Source organism: Petaurus breviceps, unplaced genomic scaffold (assembly GCF_028583685.1).
Source record: "Petaurus breviceps papuanus isolate PSGF00001 unplaced genomic scaffold, PetGlider_PUasm1.0 225, whole genome shotgun sequence".
NCBI lineage: Eukaryota > Metazoa > Chordata > Mammalia > Diprotodontia > Petauridae > Petaurus > Petaurus breviceps.
In genome coordinates this window covers 21,172,054-21,194,036 of record NW_027185889.1, presented here as the reverse complement: position 1 = coordinate 21,194,036, position 21,983 = coordinate 21,172,054, and the positions used below count along the sequence as shown (strand labels likewise).

The 21,983-nt window shown below is 38.2% G+C and overlaps 1 protein-coding gene across 1 annotated transcript; it reads right to left on the bottom strand.

The window, feature by feature from the left end:
• Window positions 1–96: 96 nt before the first annotated feature.
• ACTR6 (actin related protein 6) lies at window positions 97–21,944 on the bottom strand. The gene is made up of 11 exons (XM_069095220.1): window positions 21,787–21,944; window positions 18,222–18,339; window positions 15,587–15,655; window positions 13,630–13,753; window positions 12,387–12,522; window positions 12,038–12,094; window positions 10,645–10,743; window positions 10,477–10,555; window positions 7,716–7,887; window positions 5,871–6,009; window positions 97–728 (listed from the first exon to the last, which is right to left on the bottom strand). The coding sequence occupies exons 1-11, from the start codon at window positions 21,852–21,854 to the stop codon at window positions 599–601; spliced, it is 1,191 nt and encodes a 396-aa protein (XP_068951321.1). The 5' UTR covers window positions 21,855–21,944; the 3' UTR covers window positions 97–598.
• Between the last annotated feature and the right edge of the window lie 39 nt (window positions 21,945–21,983).

Here is a 21,983-nt window from a genome sequence, read left to right as displayed (position 1 = left end):
GTTCTTCTCATTCAAAAGCAATACCAACAACAGTGCTTTGTGGAATAAGTGAAATGAAACATTTAAGCAATAATAAAGAGTGAACAGAAACTGAAAAACTATACACTAAAGTCAATTTATTAAATATGCTCCAAGTAAAAATTAGAACACTATTTAAATTATCATTTCCATCATATATATACATAATATATAAAAGAATATGAAAACTAAATGAAACCAAAAAAATCTCTCCTTATTTCCAATCACATATATGCAAAAAAAAAAAAACTATCAAAGGCTGAATCTGTTCTTATAACTATAAAGGATAAAATTTTAAATGCATTTAGTCTTTCATTCATCAATGAAAAGTAACCTGCCCTAAAAAAAATAGTGCAAGCCTCAACAGAAGCCTCGCTCCTCAATAAAAGTGTACAATAAAAGTACATACGTCCCTTTGTACTTACCATTTACGGTATGAGTCACTGAAGCTAAGCTTTCCAAAGCTCTAACACAAAGTATATCAATCAACTCAAGACACTTTCCAAGATGAAAGATTACAATAGTGCTCATTAACTTCTTTAAAAAGAACTGCATAAAGGCATCCATTCAGGAATGTTCTTTAAATATCAAATTTCTCTTCACATATGCAATGTCCATTTTCTTCGTAATCTTCTCTTGTTACTACCATATCTTCAAAATCATCATTCTCTGATATCAGCTTTCCACCTTCCCAGGAATAAGTAATTGGGCTGAAAAAAATAAATGAGCCCAGATGAAGTTGCAAAAGCTACTAGCAATCTCTGGCTAACTACTAGAGAAATTGTACTAAAGAAGGAATACTGAAGTCTTCCTGAGAATCTGAAAAATCCATAAAGAAGTACACTGCAGAGGGCAAGCCTTTTCCATCCAGGGACTGAGCCACTGCTACTCAAGAGCACCTGGTGATCCTTTCCCTTCTTTACCCTATACCTGCAGCATTGGCCTCTGAGAGGTACAAAGATGCCAGGAAGAAAGTAGTTATACAGTGGTGACTGAATGCAAATGCTAATAACATGGCCAGAATCTCCCCCAGCAATCCCTGCACCTTTCTCTGCGCCTGGAAAGGCTGTTTTTAATTGGGAGCCAAGGCACAAAGGGGTGCATCGTCTCAGTGTTATGCTGTCTTTTTGGTCCTGAAGAGACCCAAGATACTACCCCTCTGTGTGTACTGACATTATCCTTCATAAAACAATACGAGTGACAATATTTGAGTTGAATTTTAACTAACTTTTAACTAAAATTAAACGAGAAAACAGATGAAAGTTCCTAGTGAGTGAGCCAACTTCAAAGTCAGGAATGCTTGGGTTCCTGCCCTGCCTCTAATACATGCAGGCTCCATGGGAATCCCAAGAAGCATTTAACCTCAGCCACATAAACCTCCTGCGGGCAGAGGCACTTTTTGCTTCCTAACTTCTTAACCCAAGCAGTCACATGGTGACTGTGGTGCAGTCACAAGGGATGTTCCATAAAGTTTGAGGTAAATGCAGAGCTAAAAATTAGCTCCAGGGAAGTAGAGACTCCCTCCGGCCAATCAGCTCCCAAGTCACACATCCTGATTCACAATCCCTTCAACTCATGTCCGCAGTATAGAAATCATTTTCAGTAGAAATACTAATGCAGCCAGAGTAGACAGCCAGCCTTAGCATCAGGAAGACATGAGTTCAAGTCTGGCTTCAGACTCATGCCTACTTTGTGACCCTGGGCAAGGCCCTTAATTTCTCCATGCCCCCTGCCACCTCTAGGACTCTCACAGCTGCAAAACAGGTGCCAATCTACACAGCAGAAGGGGTTTGTTCACTGTAAGTTCCCTTTATCAGTGAAATGACAGGGCCAATCCAAAAATTAATGCAGAGCAGTAAGTCAGGAAGTATCTGCAATGCTGTTACTCTGCCTAGAAAAACTCATGCAAAATTAAGCAGTAAGTAAAAATATAATGATGACAAGGGACTCTTGCTGAAGTGAGAAGGCATAAATCAAATCATCTGAATTGAAGACAGTGAAAGCCAAAGTCAGCTGTCTCAGACAATAAATGCAGTGGGAGCTTACTGAACATATTCAGAGATCTGATTTTCATCATCCCTAACTCTCAGAGGCCACCTGGTAGCCCTGGGCACAGCACTAGCTCTGATGTTTACTTTCTGGCTGATGCTGGGCAGATCCCTCAGCCTCCTCTGTACAAAGATGGCCCCATATCAACGACCCTCCTTGTTCCTATCTTCTCTCATACTTAAAATTCAAAATTTAACCGAAAAAACACCATGTCATCTCTAACCATGCTTCCTCACAAAAGCATGGTCTCAGTAACAGTGTTTCAATCCTTTTTTATGATCCCTGAGTCCTATAATATATGTGCTCAAGACTTGTATTTAAGAACATATAAGGTTCAGTCAAATTAATTTAGCTGGATATAAATGTCTATACTAAGTGTCCAGATCTGTACAATGTGATGGATTTCTATCTCAGTCTGTGAAATATAAATGATAAAATCAGTCTCACTGATCTCACAGGAAACTTGGATGTCTAGGAGAAGACAGCCAGATGTGAGAGTGACAGTTGGAAGGATCATGCTGCATCAATTGATGCACAGCCTTAATTTTATACAAATGGTAAAGATATAGGATGAAACTGATGCAGAGCATTAATTTTATCCATATGGTAAAGAGGATGAAAAGTTTTATTTTTATTTTTCCTTAAAGTAAAATTATAACAAAAAATTGCATTAATTGATACCCCTGGTTATTCTAGTATTAAAAATTAAAACATGAGATAAATGCAAATTCTTATTTATAAATTTTCTTTTAAAAAGCTGAATATTTTCTAGTCATTTTGTGATGGAGATACGCTGTTACCAGACAATCTCAATATGATAACAACAAACTAGCTGCTGATTGCTTAAATGTTTAACTTTGCTGAAAGTTCTTGCTACATGTCTTACAGGTACTTAGAGGAAAAGTGAATTCCACTGCCTAAGAAATACTATTTCCTGAGAACCAACTAAAAATCTAGTTTAAATAATTAACAACTTCAGCAAAGTTGCAGGATATAAAATAAACCCACATAAATCATCAGCATTTCTCTATATTACCAACAAAGTCCACCGGGAGGAGCTAGAAAGAGATAGTCCACTTAAAATAACTACAGACCAATCTAAAATACCTGAAAGTCTACCTGCCAAGATGAACTCAAGAACTATATGAACACAATTACAATACACTTTTCACACAAAAACAAATGGAAAACAATTGCTCATGGATAGACCAAGCCAATATTATATAAATGACAACTCCACAATCAAACTACCAAAAAATTATTTTATAGAGCTAGAAAAAATAATAAGGGGCGGCCAGGTGGCGCAGTGAATAGAGCACCAACCCTGGAGTCAGAAAGGACCTGAGTTCAAATTCAGCCTCAGACACTTGACACACTTACTAGCCATGTGACTTTGGGCAAGTCACTTAACCCCAACTGCCCTCCAAAAAGCAAAAAAAAAAGAAAAGAAAAAAAGAATAAAATTTACCTAGGAGAACAAAAGGTCAAGAATATCAAGGTAATTAATGGAAAAAAAACTGTGAAGGAAGGTGGCCCAGTCATACCAGCTCTCAAACTGTATTACAAAGTGATAATCATCAAAACAATCTGGTGCTAACTAAAAAACAGAGTGGGAGATCAGTAGAATAGATTAGGTAAACAATACACAGTAGGAATCAACTATAGTAACCTGATGTCTGATAAATGCAAAGATCCAAGCTTTTTGGACAAGAACTCACTATTTGACAAAAATTGCTGGGACAACTGGAAAGCAGTTTGGCAGAAACTAGGTATAGACCAAACATCTTGCACTGTATTCCAAGATCCAAATGGATAAATGATTTAGACATAAAGGGTGATATCATAAGCAAATTAGGGGAGCATGGAATATTTTACCTCTCAGATCTGTGAATAAGGGAAGACTTTATGACCAAACAACACAGAGAGCATTACAGGAAGTAAAATGAATAAATTTGATTACATTAAAGAAAAAAGGTTTTGTTCAGACAAAAATTGATGAAGTCAAGATTAGAAGGAAAGCAGGAACCTGGGAAAAAATTTTGCAGCAAGTTTCTCTGATAAAGTCCTCATTTCTCAAATATATAGAGAACTTAGCCAAATTTATAAAAATACAAGTCATTCCTCAATTAATAAATGGTCAAAGGATACGAACAGGCAGTTTTCTGAAGAAAAAAATCAAAGCTATCTACAATTATATGAAAAAATGCTTTAAATAACGAATAACTAGAGAATGTAGATTAAAACAATTCTGAGGTACCACCAAACACTTACCAGATTGGCTAATATGACAGAAAAGGAAAATGACAAATGTTGGAGTGGATATGGAAAAAGTGGGACACTAATACACTGTGGTGGAGTTACGAACTCATCCAACCATTCTGGAGAGCAATTTGGAACTATGCCCAAAGGGTTATAAAACTGTGCATATAACCCTTTGATCCAGTAATAACACTAGAGCTGTATCCCAATGAGATCAAAGGAAAAAGAAAAGGATGTACAAAAATTTATATGTACAAAAATTTTGCAGCAACTCTTTTGCTGGTAGCAAATAACTGGAAATGAAGGGGATGTCCATCAACTGGGGAACGGCTCAACAAGTTGTGGTATTTGATTGTGACAGATTATTATTGTACTAGAAAAAATGATAAGCAGGATGTTTTCAGAAAAACCTGGAAAGTCCTAAATGAACTGATGCAAAGCAGAGTGAGCAGAACACTGTATACAGTTAATAGCAATACTTCATGATGATCAATTAACTGTGAATGACTTAGCTATTTTTAGCAATACAATGATCCAAGATAATTCCAAAGGTCTTATGATTAATATGCTATTCACCTCCAGAGAAAGAACTGATGGAGTGTAAACGAACATTAAAGTATACTTTTTTTACTTTATTTTTCTTGGGATTTTTGTCTTTTTTCTTTTGCAACATGGCTGATAACAGAAATACTATTTTGCATGACTGCACATGTATAATCTATAGCAAACCGCCTGCCTTCTCAAGAGGGAGAAAGGGAAAGGAGGAAGAGAATTTAGAATTCAAAATTTTTAAAAATATTTTTTAACGTGGAATTGAGAAAAAAATGTTTAAGAATCTAGAGAGAGGCAGTATATCATAGTGAATAGGGCTCTGGACTTGGGAGTGAGGAAGATTGAGGCTCAAATCTTACATCAGTCACTTATAGGTGCAGGAACCTGTGCTATTCATTTAACCTCTTTCAGTTTCAGTACACTGGGCATAAAAAATAGTATAATATATAGTACAGTGTATTCTTCATAGGTGATGTTAAAAATTGTTTTTATATATGATTAAGAAAAAAATTAAAAGAAAAAAAATCCAATGCGTTATAATCAAGGCCACCCCTGAAAAAATGGGCTGTTTGTAAAATGTACACAATATCCAATGCAATACGGTTTCATAATGAAGATCTACTCTAAAGAATATGTCCAAAAAAGAAGAAGAAATGAAAACACTGTTAGGGATTGTGGCTGATTTCATAAAAGTACAGGGTACTATAAACAAGTCCCCCAAACCACTACCATCAATAAAAAGAATTCCACACCTAGTGGGCAGCTAGATGGCGCAGTGAGTAGAGCACTGGCCCTGGAGTCAGGAGGACCTCGGTTCGGATCCGGCCTCAGACACTTGACACACATGCGTAAAAGCTAGTAACGTCACCTTGGGTAAGTCACTTAACCCCAATTCCCTAACCTCCCCCCTCCAAAAAGCAAAAAAAAAAAAAAGAATTCCACACCTAGTCCAACTCCCATGTTTTGTTTCTATATCACAAACTCACACTTACTTTTCAGGAAGCACAACAGAAACATCATAATCTGTCGGAGTGAGACACCGAACCTCTGAGTAAACCCGATCCCTGAATCCTGGAAAGAGGGTGTTTCCTCCAGTCAAAACAATATTCTTGAAGAAATGGGGCTGCATTTCTTGGGAAGAAAAAGATATAAGGCATTAACAAACCTGAAATTTAACTTCAGGGAAGGGAAAGATGGGAACGAGAGCAGGTTTCTAGATTATCTCTAATCCAAGCACTCTCTGGTGACACTATATGGGTTCTGCTCAATGACAAGCAATGAAAGATAAAACTGACCTCATGTAGATTTCCTTTCTGAGTGTGTGAAGGGAAATAGCTCTATTTTATCCATATTTGTACACTATACTTCTATTAGTAGCAGTCAATATTTTTGATGATAACCACTTCTAAAGAAATTATCTATTCCTTCTCCCCAGACATGTAGAATACTCTACCTTTAAAGTTATAGCAGTATGAAACTGAAAGTCTGGCTTGAAACCCAAATTTTACTGTATGTTCAGGTAATAACATTCACTGTGACAATACTCAGGACTGACACAATCATCAGTACCCCATAAATACAAAAATACTTTAAGAAAGGGTCTAGGTTCCAACATTTGTTTGTTGATGAAAGAGTTTCTACAGAACTGGGGGGTATAACAACCACTGTAGATATCCCAAGGGAAGTCACATGGAGCAGAATGAACACAGGACACAGAAAGATGGGAGACTGTTACAAATGCATCACTGTCCCAAGGACCTCTCTCCAAATTAAGGACAAAAAGAGCTAACTTTAATCTTTGCCTTCAGTATTCAGCCACCTGTAAAAACCTCTTACTTCCATCAAACATACACTGTGTGAGTCAAATTTCCCTGCCATGTTTAAACTATAAGCTGGGAGAGGGAAAAATCAGAATCAGCATTTATTTACACTTGCTAGCCAGGCCCCCTGAGTCCTATTTAGTAAAATCTTAGTGATTTTATATATAAATATTTATTTATTTATGAATACTTAATCTATTAAGTAGAACCCAAGAGACGGCTGAAAAGCATTACTCTTCAAAACTCATTACAATTAGTTTACATACCTATGAATCCAAAGAGGCTGGAAACCATTCTACTCATATTTAATGAAAACCATTAAAATAACAACTTGTAAATATTTCTAACCTAATTTGCACTAGCTTAAATAGTATTAAAAATAAAGGTCAAAAGTTAGGAGCTAGTTTGAAACTACTCATTAGCTATTTGTTGGAAAAGCACTCTAAGCAAGAAAGGAAGAAAGCACTGTACATCTGAGTTATCACGGAAATACTCCTCTGAAGGGCAGATCTCAAGCTCAAATCAACTATAAGTAAGTGTTCCTTCAAACTAAGAACACTGTGACAAAGGACTGATATAGGGAAAAATTATCAGAGGATATTATGCAGTCTCCTTTTTTCTTTAAGTCTTTACAGTCAGAAGAGATTTTCATCAGTTAGAATTCTATGTTAGGGGTGGCTAGATGGAGCAGTGAGTAAAGCGCCGGCCCCGGAGTCAGGAGGACTTGAGTTCGGTTCCGGCCTCAGACACTTAACACCCACACAAAAAAACTAGCCGTGTAACCTTGGGCAAGTTACTTAACCCCAATTGCCCTGCAAAAGGCAAAAAAAAAAAGAATTCTACGTTAAAAGTCCCAACAAGATGCTCTCTCCATAAATCCCTTACAATCTTAAAAAGAGTATGTGACTGTACTACTAGTGTTCAATGTTGGTGGGTCAAGGGCATATACAGGAAGCATAAATGTTCACACTTTCAACATAAAGCTAAAGATTCAAACACCTGTAATTACAACTGTACCTTCAGGCAGATTCTGAATAGAATAGACAATAGCTTCTGGGATTCCCATTTCTTGAATGCCTATATCAGAAGGATTAAAAAGTATTTCTGGAACAGCAAATCTCTCATTTGCCAAACGAAGAATCTGTTCCCCAGACTTATACTTTCCACTTAACACCATCTCTTCCCTTGGCTATAAAAAATATGAAATTAAAATGAATAATAATAATAAGCTGAGATTATATTACTTAATTCATATGAATGCTATTAACATAAATGGCAATGATGCTTTTAGATACAAGGGTTCATAAAACTTGGAAGCATAATCTGTCTCCAGACACCTGTAACAATAACTAGTTCCTAAAAGAAAAGTCTACTTTAATCCATAGATACTAAAAGCTCAAGTAACTAAGGCAGCATCCACATAGGTTTTATTACCTATTAGGAAGGTAAATTTCTCAGAGACAAATTATACTTTCAAAGGTCAATTGATCTATGATCTCACCAATCTAGGCACTCCCACCACAAGTGCAGACTGCATGCCTGTCCATGCAGTGTGACTTTGGTCACTAGTCACCCACTGAATCTGTCAGAGCACTGGGAACCTTCCTCTAGATCTCTTTACCTTGTATGGTGCCAAAGGAAGAGGCAGGCACTCCACCACTGACTTCTTGCTCTGGTTACATGACTGGCCACCTTTTTTTTTCTCAGTCACATAATTTCACTATTGACATCTGTCATATTCCACCTAGCTCCTCATCTGTAATGTATTGCTTACACTTAACTATATATTCTCCGACATCCTATGGGGAGAATCCACATTTTCCACCCTTGAGAGACTCTAGGGTTTTCTGACTTAAAGCCATATAACATTACTCAAAGAATACTGGTGATAAAAAGATAAGCCTTTTGCCTACTCTCCCACCTACACACAATTTTCCTGAGAGTCATCTATACATGAACTGAGGACATCTTGAGTAAGAGTATCATAGAGAACAAGCAAATATAAGATCCTACTGTACTTACTATATGTTAATTATTTTTTAAAAAAAACCATTAGTGTTAGTGGGATAAAAAATGCCTTAACAGGCTCTTTTAGGGGAAGAGGTCTCTCATTCATATATCAAGATCATTTAGGAATATTGCTGTGGTATAAGAAACAATGAATGTGATCAATAAAGAGAACCATGGAAAGATCTACACTTTTTTGTGGTGGCAAAGAATTGGAAATAGGGGGGATTCCCATCAATTGGGGAATGGCTGAACAAGTTGTAAAATATGATTGTGATGAAGTACTACTGTGCTATATGATGGGGAAATGGGAGTTGAGAAAAACCTGGCAAGACCTATATGAACTGATGTAAAGTGAAGAGAGAAGAACTGGAAGATCACTGCACACAGTAACAATATTGTAACGATGACCAACTGTGAATGACTTGACTACTCTCATCAACACAATGATCCAAGACAATTCCAAAGGACTCATGAAGAAAAAATGCCATCCACCTCCAGAGAGAGAACTGATGAACTCTGAAAGATTTAATGTAATTTTCTTACTTGCTCTATTTCTCAACTGAAGAGGAGCGTAGATGAAACAACACTACCCCATCAAAATTATTCTATTTCTACAGTGGTCAAGCAAGGCATATTATTCCTTCTCAGAATGGTAAAGGAGAGTAAAAGCAAAGCTGTTTTCTGAGTGAAAGACAAAATCTTGCAAATTGTTCTTACAAATTCTTGCAGAAAATATAGTTTATTTGAACTATAAAGTATTTTTGCAAATACGTGTAAAATATATTTTCTGGAGTTAAAAGAAATAATATTCTTCATTTTTTCAGCACAGAAAAAAAATCTTAAATCTGTGTTTGTATAAACTGATTAAATGTTAACTAAGCCATCAATCTTCATTTTTAAAGAATACAACAGTATATAAAGTTTTTGCCTTTTTAAAATGAGTATTTAAAGTGGGATGTGTTTCAATTACATAAAAATCACAGCATTTCGGAAAAAAGCTCTTAGAAGTAGTTATTTTAGTTAAAGATATAATGAATATAGGTCATAATCACTGCACAGCTCTCATCAATCCAGTTCTGGTGGCATCCATTTAGAAGTGTAATGACTATAAACTGTGCTGCTGTTTTAGGAAGTAGTCAGCATCATCCATCATTTAAGTGTTCAATTTAGGTCAGCCAGAAGGCTCTAGAGGACATAATGTTAGAGAAGGTGTCATTTCTCAGTAAACAGTCCAAAGCAAGGTTCCTGTTACCTGTGATCATGGAATCCATAAAGACCACATGAAGGTTTTTGTTTTGACAAAAGCAAAGAAATATTTGTGACAGTTGTTTATAACATACAATTTTAAAACTCCTGAATACAAAGCACTGAAATTCCAAATTTTAACAACATCCTAACTAAAAATCCTTATATGAAAACATCATTCTTTCCCTACATCTCAAACACTATTATGCAATTTGGTTTTTGTGTTTGCATAAAAATTTCTTCTCTGTGACTCAAATTACACATTAATGAAAAGCAAGTGCATTTCCAAATATATGTCAGCTAAGTAAATATAAATCTATAATTTCAGGATTTGCCCTAACACATAAGAAATACAAGTTTCCAAACACAATAAAACTTATAAACAGATTAAGATTATTAATACATTAATATTTACTGGGAAAATCAATATTAAAATGATTACTCTTAGTCTCTCTCTGAAATGTTCCCAATCCCATGAAAACATAAACTCTCAACTCAAAAACTGTGACCTCAATAAAATTACCTTACAAAACCCCTTTTTAATTGTGCTGAAATCAGGCAAAACGTAGTCTACCATAACTGTATTTTCTTCTCCTTTCAATCTGAAAAACAAGAGAGATTTTGAAATGGCTCAGCTTTGTGTTATATGACCTGGAACTGACTTTGATCACTAGTATATCAAAATGCATACTTTGCAATATCCATGTCCTTATAAAAATCTTGAGACACATAGCATACATCTTCTTTCACCTGATTAATTACATGTGTTTCATCCATGACATGTAGCTGTCTGAAAAGAAATGAAATACAAAAAACCTGAAATTTAAAATCTGGGTCAAAATAACCTTTTATTGTTAAAAGTACTTTTCCTTAATTTCTAAAGTAAACACAAGAACAGTTAGATTTAATGAAAAATCTGACAATATCTTATTCATATATAGTTTAATAAAAACATTTTAGTCCTAAAAGAACCAAACAATAAACATCTTGCATTTTATATTGTTTCTCATTTCTTAAAACATCTTCCCCTCCATTCTTTCATTTGATCCTCACAAAATTGCAGTGAAAGCAAGGGGTTATCTCCAATTTATAGATGAGAAAACTAAGGCACAGAAAATTTAGATTATTTACCTAAGGTCAACCCACAAAAACTGCAGCTATACCAAATCCTTGGGTACCAAGTTTTTCTACATGGCAAAGTTTTCCAGAGTTGAAGGTTTAACTTTTTGAGCACAAAAGAGCTTTCTTTTCATCATTTTGGACTGAAATCTAAACCATATTACAGATTTCTCTACCTTATGAAACAAGTCTATCCAACATTATTTATCTTTGTGCTGACGACTTGAGGTCAATGACTACCAATGTTGATTACTGCATTGTGCTATAACATAGAGGCATTCCTCCCCAACCAAAGTTTTAATGAATCATGTAGTATTGTTTCCCTTACACTAAATGGCCCCAAGATGCTGGGCTTTTTAATTCCTCAGTTTGCTTTTTATAGTTTTTCTGACTCCTCCTTTGCTGTAGGTTGTCACTTTTAAAAACTGTCACTGTGCTATTCTGGAGCAAACCCCTTGTCTATTTGGACATTTACAATCTGCTCTGGGTTGGGAAACCCGTATTCTATCTGCAATACCAGCATGCTGGTTCAGATTGAGGGCCTGAAGGGCCTTCCCACAACCCACTGGCATAGACTTCACGCCATGTACTTTGGCTGCTCCAAAGTCTTTTCCTGTGCTCCCTAGTTCTCTCCTATGTTCTAGAAGAGCAAGAAAGCTGAAATTTACAACACTTACTCTTCACCTGCATCTTTTACTCATCATTATTTCTATACTATTTATATTATTCAATTAGTAATCAAGTTTCTCATTACACTGACACCTCAGGTTTCAAAATATACTGAGAAATCAGAATGGCAAAATCAGAGTTTATAACAAGCACTTCAGATTTTGTAAATCAAATAATTAAACACATCCAAAGGTGCATGACATGTGATGTGGGTACATTTAAAAACTGCCTCCATGAGAAGAGGGCACAAAGTTCATGACCTGCCTTCACAAACACTGAAGTCGAAAAAGGCTTACCTGTAAGAAATGATCTCCTTTAGATGATTGGTTAGAAGTTTTCCTCCGACATTAATACTAGAGGGCAAAAATCAAGTTTTAGTTTAGCAATCATCTTTATTTCAACACTGTAATTCTTTTACTTAAAAAAACACAACTTTGCTACATTTTTACTATTGCGTTCATTGCTGAATCTTTCCTTTCCTCCTAACTATCCTTAAAACATCCCTTGTAACAAAGATTTTTTAAAAGAGGGAAAAAGTGCAATACTAACAAACAAAACTAAACAAGATATTGTCTGAACCTGACAGTATTTTCCATTTGATAATTTATAATATAAATAAAAACAAAAAAACAAAATGCAGCTTACCGAATTATTGCTTCTTTTTTCTTTTTACTTCTGCAATATGGTACTATGTGTGTAAAGGAATAACCACTGTCCACAATGATACAGCATAGTTCAGATGGATTATCCCGGAAATACCGATGTGCACTCAGGCCCCCAGCTACAATAAAATAACCACATATTAAGCAACCTTCTACAGTGCACTCTTTTTAAAGTGATGGGGGAAGGAAAGCAAATACAGTAAGTATGAACATCTTTTCCTCTATTTGCAACATGATAGCATATGTTTCTGAAAAACCTCAAGATGCAAAGAAGACAAATTAGCAAGATGGTATCACTGACCAGTAGAGAAGTTGTCCACAAAGTCTTTTACTTGGACCTTGCACCCAGTGAAGTGGGCCTGAACTTGAAACAGGAGCAGAGCTGGCTAGACTGTCTTTGGAGAATGATACAGTCTCCAACTGTAAAGTGAAGATCGTACCTGATGGCTACAGGGGGTCCATTCAGCTCTAGAGCATGAACCCAGACCCTGCCAGAGAGACCCAGCATGAGGCTCTTAAACTTTCTGAGCTTCAACTTTTTCATCTCTAAAATGGCTTGAGACTGAGAGATCCTTGAGGAGGTCCTCCCCAGCTCTGAAATTCATTGGCTCCAAGACTGTACTTTTAGGAATCATTCTACTAACACATACTCACTGTGCCCCTCCTACACACCAAAGATGATCACAGTAACAGTAACAACACCAACAATGATGAGGCGAATGACCAAAGCATTTTTGTCTCCTTCCCTCTTCTTTCTCCAAAAGGTACTTTTCTCACAACCTCTTCCGACACAAATGTGCAAAAAATCATTCTCCTCACTTGGCAGATGTTCAAAAAGGTTCGGTAATTTACCTCAAGCCACACAGCTAGCAAGCTGTTAGAGCCAAGACACAAATCCCAGTCTTCTGGCTCAAGGGTTATCATTCTTTCCCACCCTTCCTCTCCGTGCTAGTCACTGGAGGAACAAAGCACTTAGGCCACAGCATCTGTTCTCAAGTAGCTTACAATCTAGTGCAGAGACAGGATGTTTACACAGAGACTCAGAGAACCAGCAAAATGAGGGGCACTAGATGAACTTTATGGTTTCTTCTAGTTCCAAAATTCCACGGCTAATTCTTTCAAGCAAGAAGGGCTATTTCCTCTCTCTAATATTCTAGGATTGGAAACCTATGTTCATCTGTGACCACGGGCATCCAACTATATAAACTCCTCACAAATCAACTCACCATTGACTCTAAGCACAGCTTGGAACTGATATTCTTCAAACAAGATTTCATTCATTGATTCTTGAATTGAAGTGAAGTTAAAATAAGGTTCTGTGATTATAATGTTCGTGTCTACAAAATCAACCTGTACGAATACAAAACATACAAAAGAGGTTTTATGACATCAAGAAGAATAGTGACAAGTTGCTTATTGGAGATCTTGCTACGCCTACACATATTAACAACAAAAGTAACTATATGGATTTTTTTTAAGAAAGCAAAAAAATAAAAAATGCATGAATGAGCTCCAAGTCAGGCCTGGCTCACCCTTGAGAAGCATAAAAGATTTTCTTAATAAGTTTTCTCAAAACTCTCAGGACCAAGAACTAAAGAAGCACTCAGACAAAGCTCTTCTGATGTGTGAGCTCACACACTGAAGGAAAATGGGAAATGAATGTTACATTAAGGGAAAGGTGGGCAGGAGGGCAGATTGGCCTTGGTGAAGCAGCAGGAAGCCCCACAGGGAAGGCAGGAGGTAGCAGGGGCCACATACATCTGACACCCCACCCCTACCCCCAGCTACCACCTCCCCTCAGATCTTCATGGAGATAGCCCAGGACTCTGACCCCCAAAGCCCCAGGAAGAACTAAGCTGCCAACCCAGTGCCCACAGCCATCACCCTAACCCATGGGGAGATGCCACCTGAGGACTGTTTCTATATGGGCTGCAGCCACAGTCACTGGAGATCCAGAAAAGAAAATTCTGGCCAGCAAAGTCCTGGGCATTGTCACATGGTTCTACATCAGAAATGGTTATCATTTGATCAGCGGAGCTACCATTAAAGAAGAGGCCTGACCATCTGCTTTCCCACTGTACTCTTAAGGACCACAGGACCTTTTCATGACTTGTACATGTGTTATCTCCCCCATGCAAACATCAGCTCTCTGAGAGCAGAGATTACCTCAGTTTTATACTCATACTCCCAGGGGCAGCTAGGTGGCACAGTGAATAGAACACCAGCCCTGGAGTCAGGAGGACCTAAGTTCAAATTATGCCTTGATCACTTACTAGCCATGTGACCTTGGGCAAGTCACTTAAACCCAACTGCCCAACCTTCCCCCTCCAAAAAAGCAAAAAAAAAAAAGTATACTCATTTTTCCCAACTCCTGGTACAGTGCTTGGCCCAGCGTACAAGCTGAATAAAAGATTTCTGCATTCATCCATTCACTGATGTGGTGGGTGCTTCACTGTGCCCACAGAAGTAAGACAAGGTGACTTTGCAACTCTAAAATCTGATACCTTAGATATGATATAATCACTATACTGAAACCTGACAAACATTAATTCTGAATTTTAGTCTCCATATGTAGTCATCTGGCCTAGAAACAGAAATCTTATTTACTTGGCATGTGGTTTAGTGGACAGTGTTAACAGGTTTTGTGTCCAGAAGACATGAATGAGTTCCACTCTTGCCTTAGACACACACTGGCTAAGTGACCACAGGTAACTTTCATCACCTCTCAGTGATCATAACTTCACAGATTAGAGCAAAGCCTGAGGAGGTTGGAGTTCCTGACTCTGAATACAGCACTCTGTTCACCATGGCCCAGGTATCTCTTGGAGACCCTAAGTTATACCTGTGTTGGTGACCTTCATAACTGTTGGGAATTTCTATAATGGGAGTTTCTCATTGTGATAAAACCACAAATCTAGACCTCTGCACTCCCAAACTACCACCACCACCATCACCAAAATAAGCTTAGAAAAATGAAAGCCTAGAATATACAGACCAAATGCAAATGCATTAAATATACATCTAGTAATGTATTTATTATTTCAATTTCAAAAATCACAAATAGTAACTATATTATCTTCAAAGTAAAAATATTTACTATCTTGAAATCTTAAAATGCAGACCTGTTCTTCAATATTAATAAACCCTGGAAACAAATCTGAATACAAAGTGCAATTTTTTTACCTGATACATTTCTTTCCCAAAAAGGTAATCCCAAACTTGTCTCTGAACATCCCAATTCACCAAATAGCCCTAAAAGAATTCAGAAATTCAAGAATAATCTTTAAACATCAAATGGAAAAAAGTCCAAATAATAATAGAACAATGCATACAACATACATTTATTAAGAAACTACAAAGGGCAGAATTCATGCAAAATGTTGAGGGGAAATGGTTTCTGCCCTTGTGGGGTTTTTAGTCTTCTACTTGAATAGGGAAGTAGATATATACACAAGCAAGTATAATAGACTATTATACATAATGCTCTCATGAAAAAATGCTGTGTCAGGTTGAAAAGGGTAAGGTCCCCTATTAGGTCGAGGAGCCCAGAAGATGCAAGGAGATGTACTTAAAAGAATGGGAAGAATTCAAAGCTGTGAAGTAAAGGAAAGGGTTTTCAAGCTTTCTTCAGTAGCTATGGCTATAGCACCTCCAGTGGGCAAAGAACAGAGGCAGGAAAACCTCAGGATATGTAGGGGACAGCAGGAAGTCTAATGTGGGTACAACAGAGTGTGCAGAAGTGATACTATTAGGTATGCTGTAACAAAAGAAGGGTACCACTCTATAGAGGGATCAAAAGCCAGGTAAAGGATTTTGTCTTTATTAAGGAGATGACAGGAAGCTACTGAAAAGCTCTGAGCAGGAGTAATTTAACCTATCTACTCGATACGATTAAGCCAGCAATGGTGTGAAAGATGGACTGGAAGGAGCAAATAAAAGGCACAGAAAGACTTGGTGGAGGTCATTGTTAGGCAATGATGAAGGCCCTTTCTAGGGTGAAAACAGTGAGAATACAGAAGAGGGGTCTAAAGCAAGATATTGTCTAAGTCAAATCAACAAGACTTGGCAAATGATCAGATATGGGAAGACAGAGAAAAGGATCAACAATAATGCCAAGGTAGATGGAGCCTACTTGGAAGGAAAGTGGATGTCAGAAAGAAGAGCAGGAGAGAAAAGAGAAAACTAAGAAGTTCTTCTGAACAAGCTGAATTGCAGATGCCCATGAACATCGGGGAAAATGGCCCCAACGGGAGCTAGAGGTGTGACACGTGGGAGGGCAATAGCATCTACCAGTGTGAACATCTGCATAGAGATGAAGGGCAGAAATAAAGTAACTGAAATTGCAAAGAAACAAAGAGGCAAAGAAGCCACAAGGACCAAACCACATGAGAACATGCACCAGCTCAGCAACAAGAGGCAGAGAAGGGGAACCTGGGCAGGGGACACAAATATTCAGAATCCCCTGGCGTCCTATAGACAAAAAAAAATCACTAAGATTTTCCTTGCTGGTCTACCTTCTCTCATTTTGTGTTACATTTCAAACTAGCTCAAACTGGATAGGAAATATTACTTTGATAATTTAATGAATAAGTAATCATTTAAGAGAAGAGAAATGCCATTTTTAATTTGCTTATTTTCTGATATTATTTTCATCTTGCCTGGCTTATAATGAAAACAAGTACATTCATTCCTACTATGAAATCTGCATGTATAACTTAAGTGAGTTTACCTGGTCACATAACATCATGGCCATTTATTCTTGATAAAACTATGTGATTTCAAGAAAAATTCATTTGTTTTAAATCAACTTTTTAAAAATTTTACTAAAAACTTGCCTTTAATTTAAATTTACCCATAATTATTTTTTAAAAATTTAAGCATCTTCTATGCTGAAAAAAGTCAACATGGATCAAAACTGTACATTGTTATGATTATGAAATGCAGTTAGACAGACAGTTCAGCGATTTACACACAGATAGACCTTAGACATAGGCAGCAGATGAATAATGAGCTGAGCCCAGATTTGGGAAGGAGAAAAAAAATCAGACAAGGATGCATTTGGGAAACTGTACAGTGTTTTCAATCATCCTAAACTACTCCCTACTACAAAAGTTTGTCTCTTTAAATGGTATTGTTCTGGTATTTTGTGGCCCAAACCTGTGATTTCAATGGTTTAAGGAAATCTGTGGGAAGGAAACTCTCTCCACCAATGCAGATCAACAACTGTTCTGCACTTTTTAGAGATCACTTAAGAGGTTTGAGTGACTTACCCAGGGTCACAAAGCCCAGGTTTCACTGGTTCTCTATCCCCTAAGCCCATGCTGCCTCCTCTCTTAGCACAATACAGAGCTTCAAATTATGAAACATCCATTTTAGGATCAAATTCTCAGTTGACAAAAAGGACAATGGAAAGATGCAAGGTGGGCAGAGGCAGGTTACAATCCATTACCAAAGATGACTTGTACACAAAGTATGGCATAAAAAACATTCTCAAGTGGTTCATAAACTTTTTTTTTAATATTCTGATAAATTGCTTTCCTTTATAATCCTATGATTTGTACTTTATGCATCTAAAAGTAGGATCCTGAGAAAGGGTCCAGAGCTTTGAGCAGACTGCCAAAGGGGTCCAGGACACGAATGAAGGTACAGAACTCCTGTTTCAGGGACTATTTACAGGATATGCTAAGACGTAATCAGGACAGAAGGACACAGAAGGTGGAAACCTGCTGCAGTGAAGGGAGCTCCCACACTAACGAAATAATGATGTATACTAGTCTGTTATATCTGTAGTGCTGGAAATAAAGCATAACTTAATTACCTTCTGAAAAGGCAGGATGTAAAAGAGTCCAGAAGGGTCCTTTATTTCATCTATTTGATTGGCCGTAAAGGTTTTGAGACGTGCTGTTTTTGACCGGAATTGACAGTTTGGAATAACACTGTTGAAGAGAAAAAGCAGAAATTGCTTGAGATATGAAGGCCTGGAAAATTTCAGAAAACATTTTTCTCCCTGAAGATTCCCCATCCTACCCCATAACAGAAAATTTTGATACTAGATATTTTGTTTGCATTTTTTCCAGTATTTCCCCAAAATGTTAATACCTGTGGTAGAAGGGTCAGCAAAGATCTGCCTAATTAGTAAAGCATTCACACTGGGCAAGGTAGATAGGGGGAGATCAGATTAGGAAGGGCTAGACAAGGAATCTAGGACTTCATTCCAGACACTCTTCAGCAGGTACATAAAATGATATCCATGACTGAAGAATAACATGGTGGTAGTCTACATGATGGACTAGACAGGGCAATCCAGATCAGTGGCACAATGCCTGTCTGTCATCAATAACTTCCAACCAAAAGAGCTAGATGAGAAGGATACACCCTAGAAGTCTACGTTGGTATAATGTTCTATTACTGTATAGAAATTAGATGTCTTGAAGAACTGTGATAAGTATTCCTGGACCAGAAACTGGGGATAAGAAGCTGGGGATAAATATTACTGGGCCAGAAAGCCCACTGAGGAAGCAAGTCTAAAAAATCCTAGCATTTGGGAATGGCTCTGATCCAGCCCCTCCCTTGTCCAAATCCTACTTCTATGGCTCACAAACACCTTCAGAATGAAACCCAAACTTCCTAGTTAAAGACTCAAGACTTTCCACAATTTACCATGCCAGTTTCAATTCTGACTTCTCCCCTCAACTACCTGAGGCTTTGCTAACGCCTCCTCTTCCTGGAACATGCTCCTGCCCCATCCCTGTCCACCCTCTTGGCCAATGGCTCATTTCAATGTTGCCCCAAAATGCCAGCTCTTTCACCCACAGCAAGCAGCGGGAGACCTTTACAGAGACTCTTAAGATGTGCAAAGTGTTCCATACTTTTACACTTGATTATCATGGCAACCCTGTGAGAAGGATACCACAGACGATATTATCCAAGACCTAGAAAGAACTTAACCTTCTCTGCATCACTTCCAGGTTGTCCATGGTCACACTAAGTAAGGGCTGGGTGTCCTGGAAAGAAAACCAAGGTCTCCAACTCCAGAAGGCTCATGATGGAAAATGCTATCCACATTCAGAAAAAGAACTATCGAGTCTGAAGACAGATGGAAGCATACTATTATTTCTCTTTTTTGTTTCTTCCTTCTCATGGTTTTTCCCAGTAGTTCTAATTCTTCTTTGTAACATGACTAATGCAGAAATATGTTTAATATGAATGTATATGTAGAGCCTCTATCAGACTGCAGACCATGTTGTGGAGGGGGGAGAGCGGAGGGAGGGGGAAAAATTTAGAACTCAAAATCTTATAGAAGTGAATGCTTAAAACTAAAAATACATAAAGAAAAAAAGAAAATTAAGGTCTCTACTCAAAGCTTTTCTGATTTCCTAACCAAAAGTATTTATTCTCTCCTCTATTTTCTCATGGAATCTTGCAGACAACACTCCTATAGTGTTTATCTGCCTTGTGTTACATGTATTTGTGTAGATGTCTCATGATTCTAGGTTCTTTTGGGAGCTTGTGTATTTTTAAATGTCTATAATGTCCAGCACATACTAAGTGGTCAAATGTCTATAATGGAAATGCAGGGGAAAGGGTACATGTGAGGGGCATAAAGATTTTTAAACTGTAAACTGCCAAGATTAAAAAAAAAGTCACTGTAGCATCAAAACTTAATATCTATCAATAAACATGTAGTTTTGTGCATGTATTACACACCAGGCATGGAAAGGCACTTGCAATATGAATACAAAAATGAAACAATTCCTACTGAAAAGGGAATAGGGGAGACAACAAAAATGTTTTGCTAACAGAATTTTGTATCTCTAAGGCAACTTGCCCATTTGTATAATAAAAAATCATTTCGTTTTCCAATTTTACTAATTTGTATTTATGTAGCACATTAACATGAACGAATTTAATTTTCAATACAACCTTGTGAGATAGGTAGATAATAACTTGAAATTATTAAGTGCTTTGCAAAGCACTTTGAAAAAATTACATCCAATAGAAAGTAATAAGCTATTTGAGAGCAGGGCTGTTCATTTTTGTCTTTGTATTCCCATCACCTAGCACCTAGCAGACATTTAATAAAAGCTTCTTGACTGAATGACTGGAAGACACAAAAACTAGAAAACAGCTTTCCTGTCACGCAAGAAAAATCAGCATCTCCTAGAATCTCTCCTAGTTTCATAATTAAATCATTACCACCTGCCACCAGAGGATGTTTGTGAACTATTTAAGTATAAGCTTGAGAGCTGGAAAAGACCCTAGGGAACGTGTAATCCAACTCACTCATTTTGCAATTGAGGAGACTAATGTCCACAGAGATGAAGCTTACTTATTCAGTGTAACATACAATGTCAGCGAAGGGATGAGAACCCAGAAGCCGCATATAGTGAAGCAGGCGCCATCACAGAACACTGATCTCCAGGGTAGCAGAGAGCAAGGGGGGAATATTTATGTATTTCAACCCTATAGGCTGCATGGGACATCCTGGGAAAAGTACTAGAGGATCTGCACTCTATAACAAGAATTTATTAAATGCTTACTGTATGTCGGGCACTCTCCTTAGTGAAGAATATAAAAGACAAATAATACACTGCCCACAAAGCTCACATCCTAATGGGATGGGGGTGGGGGCCAATTATATAAGGTCTATAAACGTAACCCGGATCAGAAAGGGGTGTAAGGGGGGAAGGGTAACCCAGAACCGCAAAACCATCCTGCCGAAGGCTGAATGTGAGCTGAGCCTCCAAGAAAGCTGGGGAAAGTAGGGGGTGGAGAGGTTGGGAGGGTACTCCTGGCATGGGCAACGGCCAGTGCAAAGAGAAGGAGTCTAGAAATGAAGAACTAGTACAAGCTATGCTCGAAAGACGTGCGTGGCTGCAGAAGTGGACCACAAGCTCCTGGAGGGCAGGGCCGGTTTCACTTTGGACTCTCTAGGTGACACCCACCTTCCACTCCTCCACCCCTCAACACTTCGCAAGCACTAGACAGACGATTAATAGATTTTTAATTAATTTAATTAATAGACAATTAATAAATGACTCCAGTCGGCTGTTACTCCTGAGATCTAGGATGAGAGACTTGCCCTATCCTGCCTCAGTTTACTCCTCCAGCAGTCAAGCTCGGAAGACCCTCCCAGTGGGTCACCTAGGCTAGGACCCCCCCCCCAACCCCAGCCGGGCCCCGGCCCCCCCGTGGGTAGGCGGGACTTCCGGCTGAAAACACAACACCCCCCCCCACTTCCGGACCCTCCAAAGCCGCCATAAAATCGGCTATGGAGTCTCCCTTCCCTTCCAAAGCCGGGAGGCTCGAGGACGCTGACGAGACTCCTCCGGCGTCAGGGACGCCCACTCCTTCAAACCCCCGGCCGAGAAGCGGCAGTTCACCTGACGCTGTCGTGGCTGTAACCGATCTTGGCGTTGTAGGCCCCGTTATCCAGCACCAGCGTCGCCATTATCCCTCCGCCCGCAGAGGAAACTACTGCGCAGGCGCCGTTTTCCCAGGAGGCGGCCCTCTCTGGTCCTCCGGCCTGTGGTTTCTCTATGGTTGGGCCTAGCGGAGCGATCAGCTGCCCACAGCGCCG

Coding starts and splice junctions, on each gene's coding strand:
- ACTR6 (XM_069095220.1), bottom strand. CDS start 21,854: ATGGCGACGCTGGTGCTGGATAACGGGGCCTACAACGCCAAGATCGGT. Junction 15,656..18,221: donor ACATCCTGCCTTTTCAGAAG/GTAATTAAGTTA, acceptor GAATTCTTTTAG/GGCTATTTGGTGAATTGGGA. Junction 6,010..7,715: donor TATTCAGAATCTGCCTGAAG/GTACAGTTGTAA, acceptor TTTCTTCCCAAG/AAATGCAGCCCCATTTCTTC.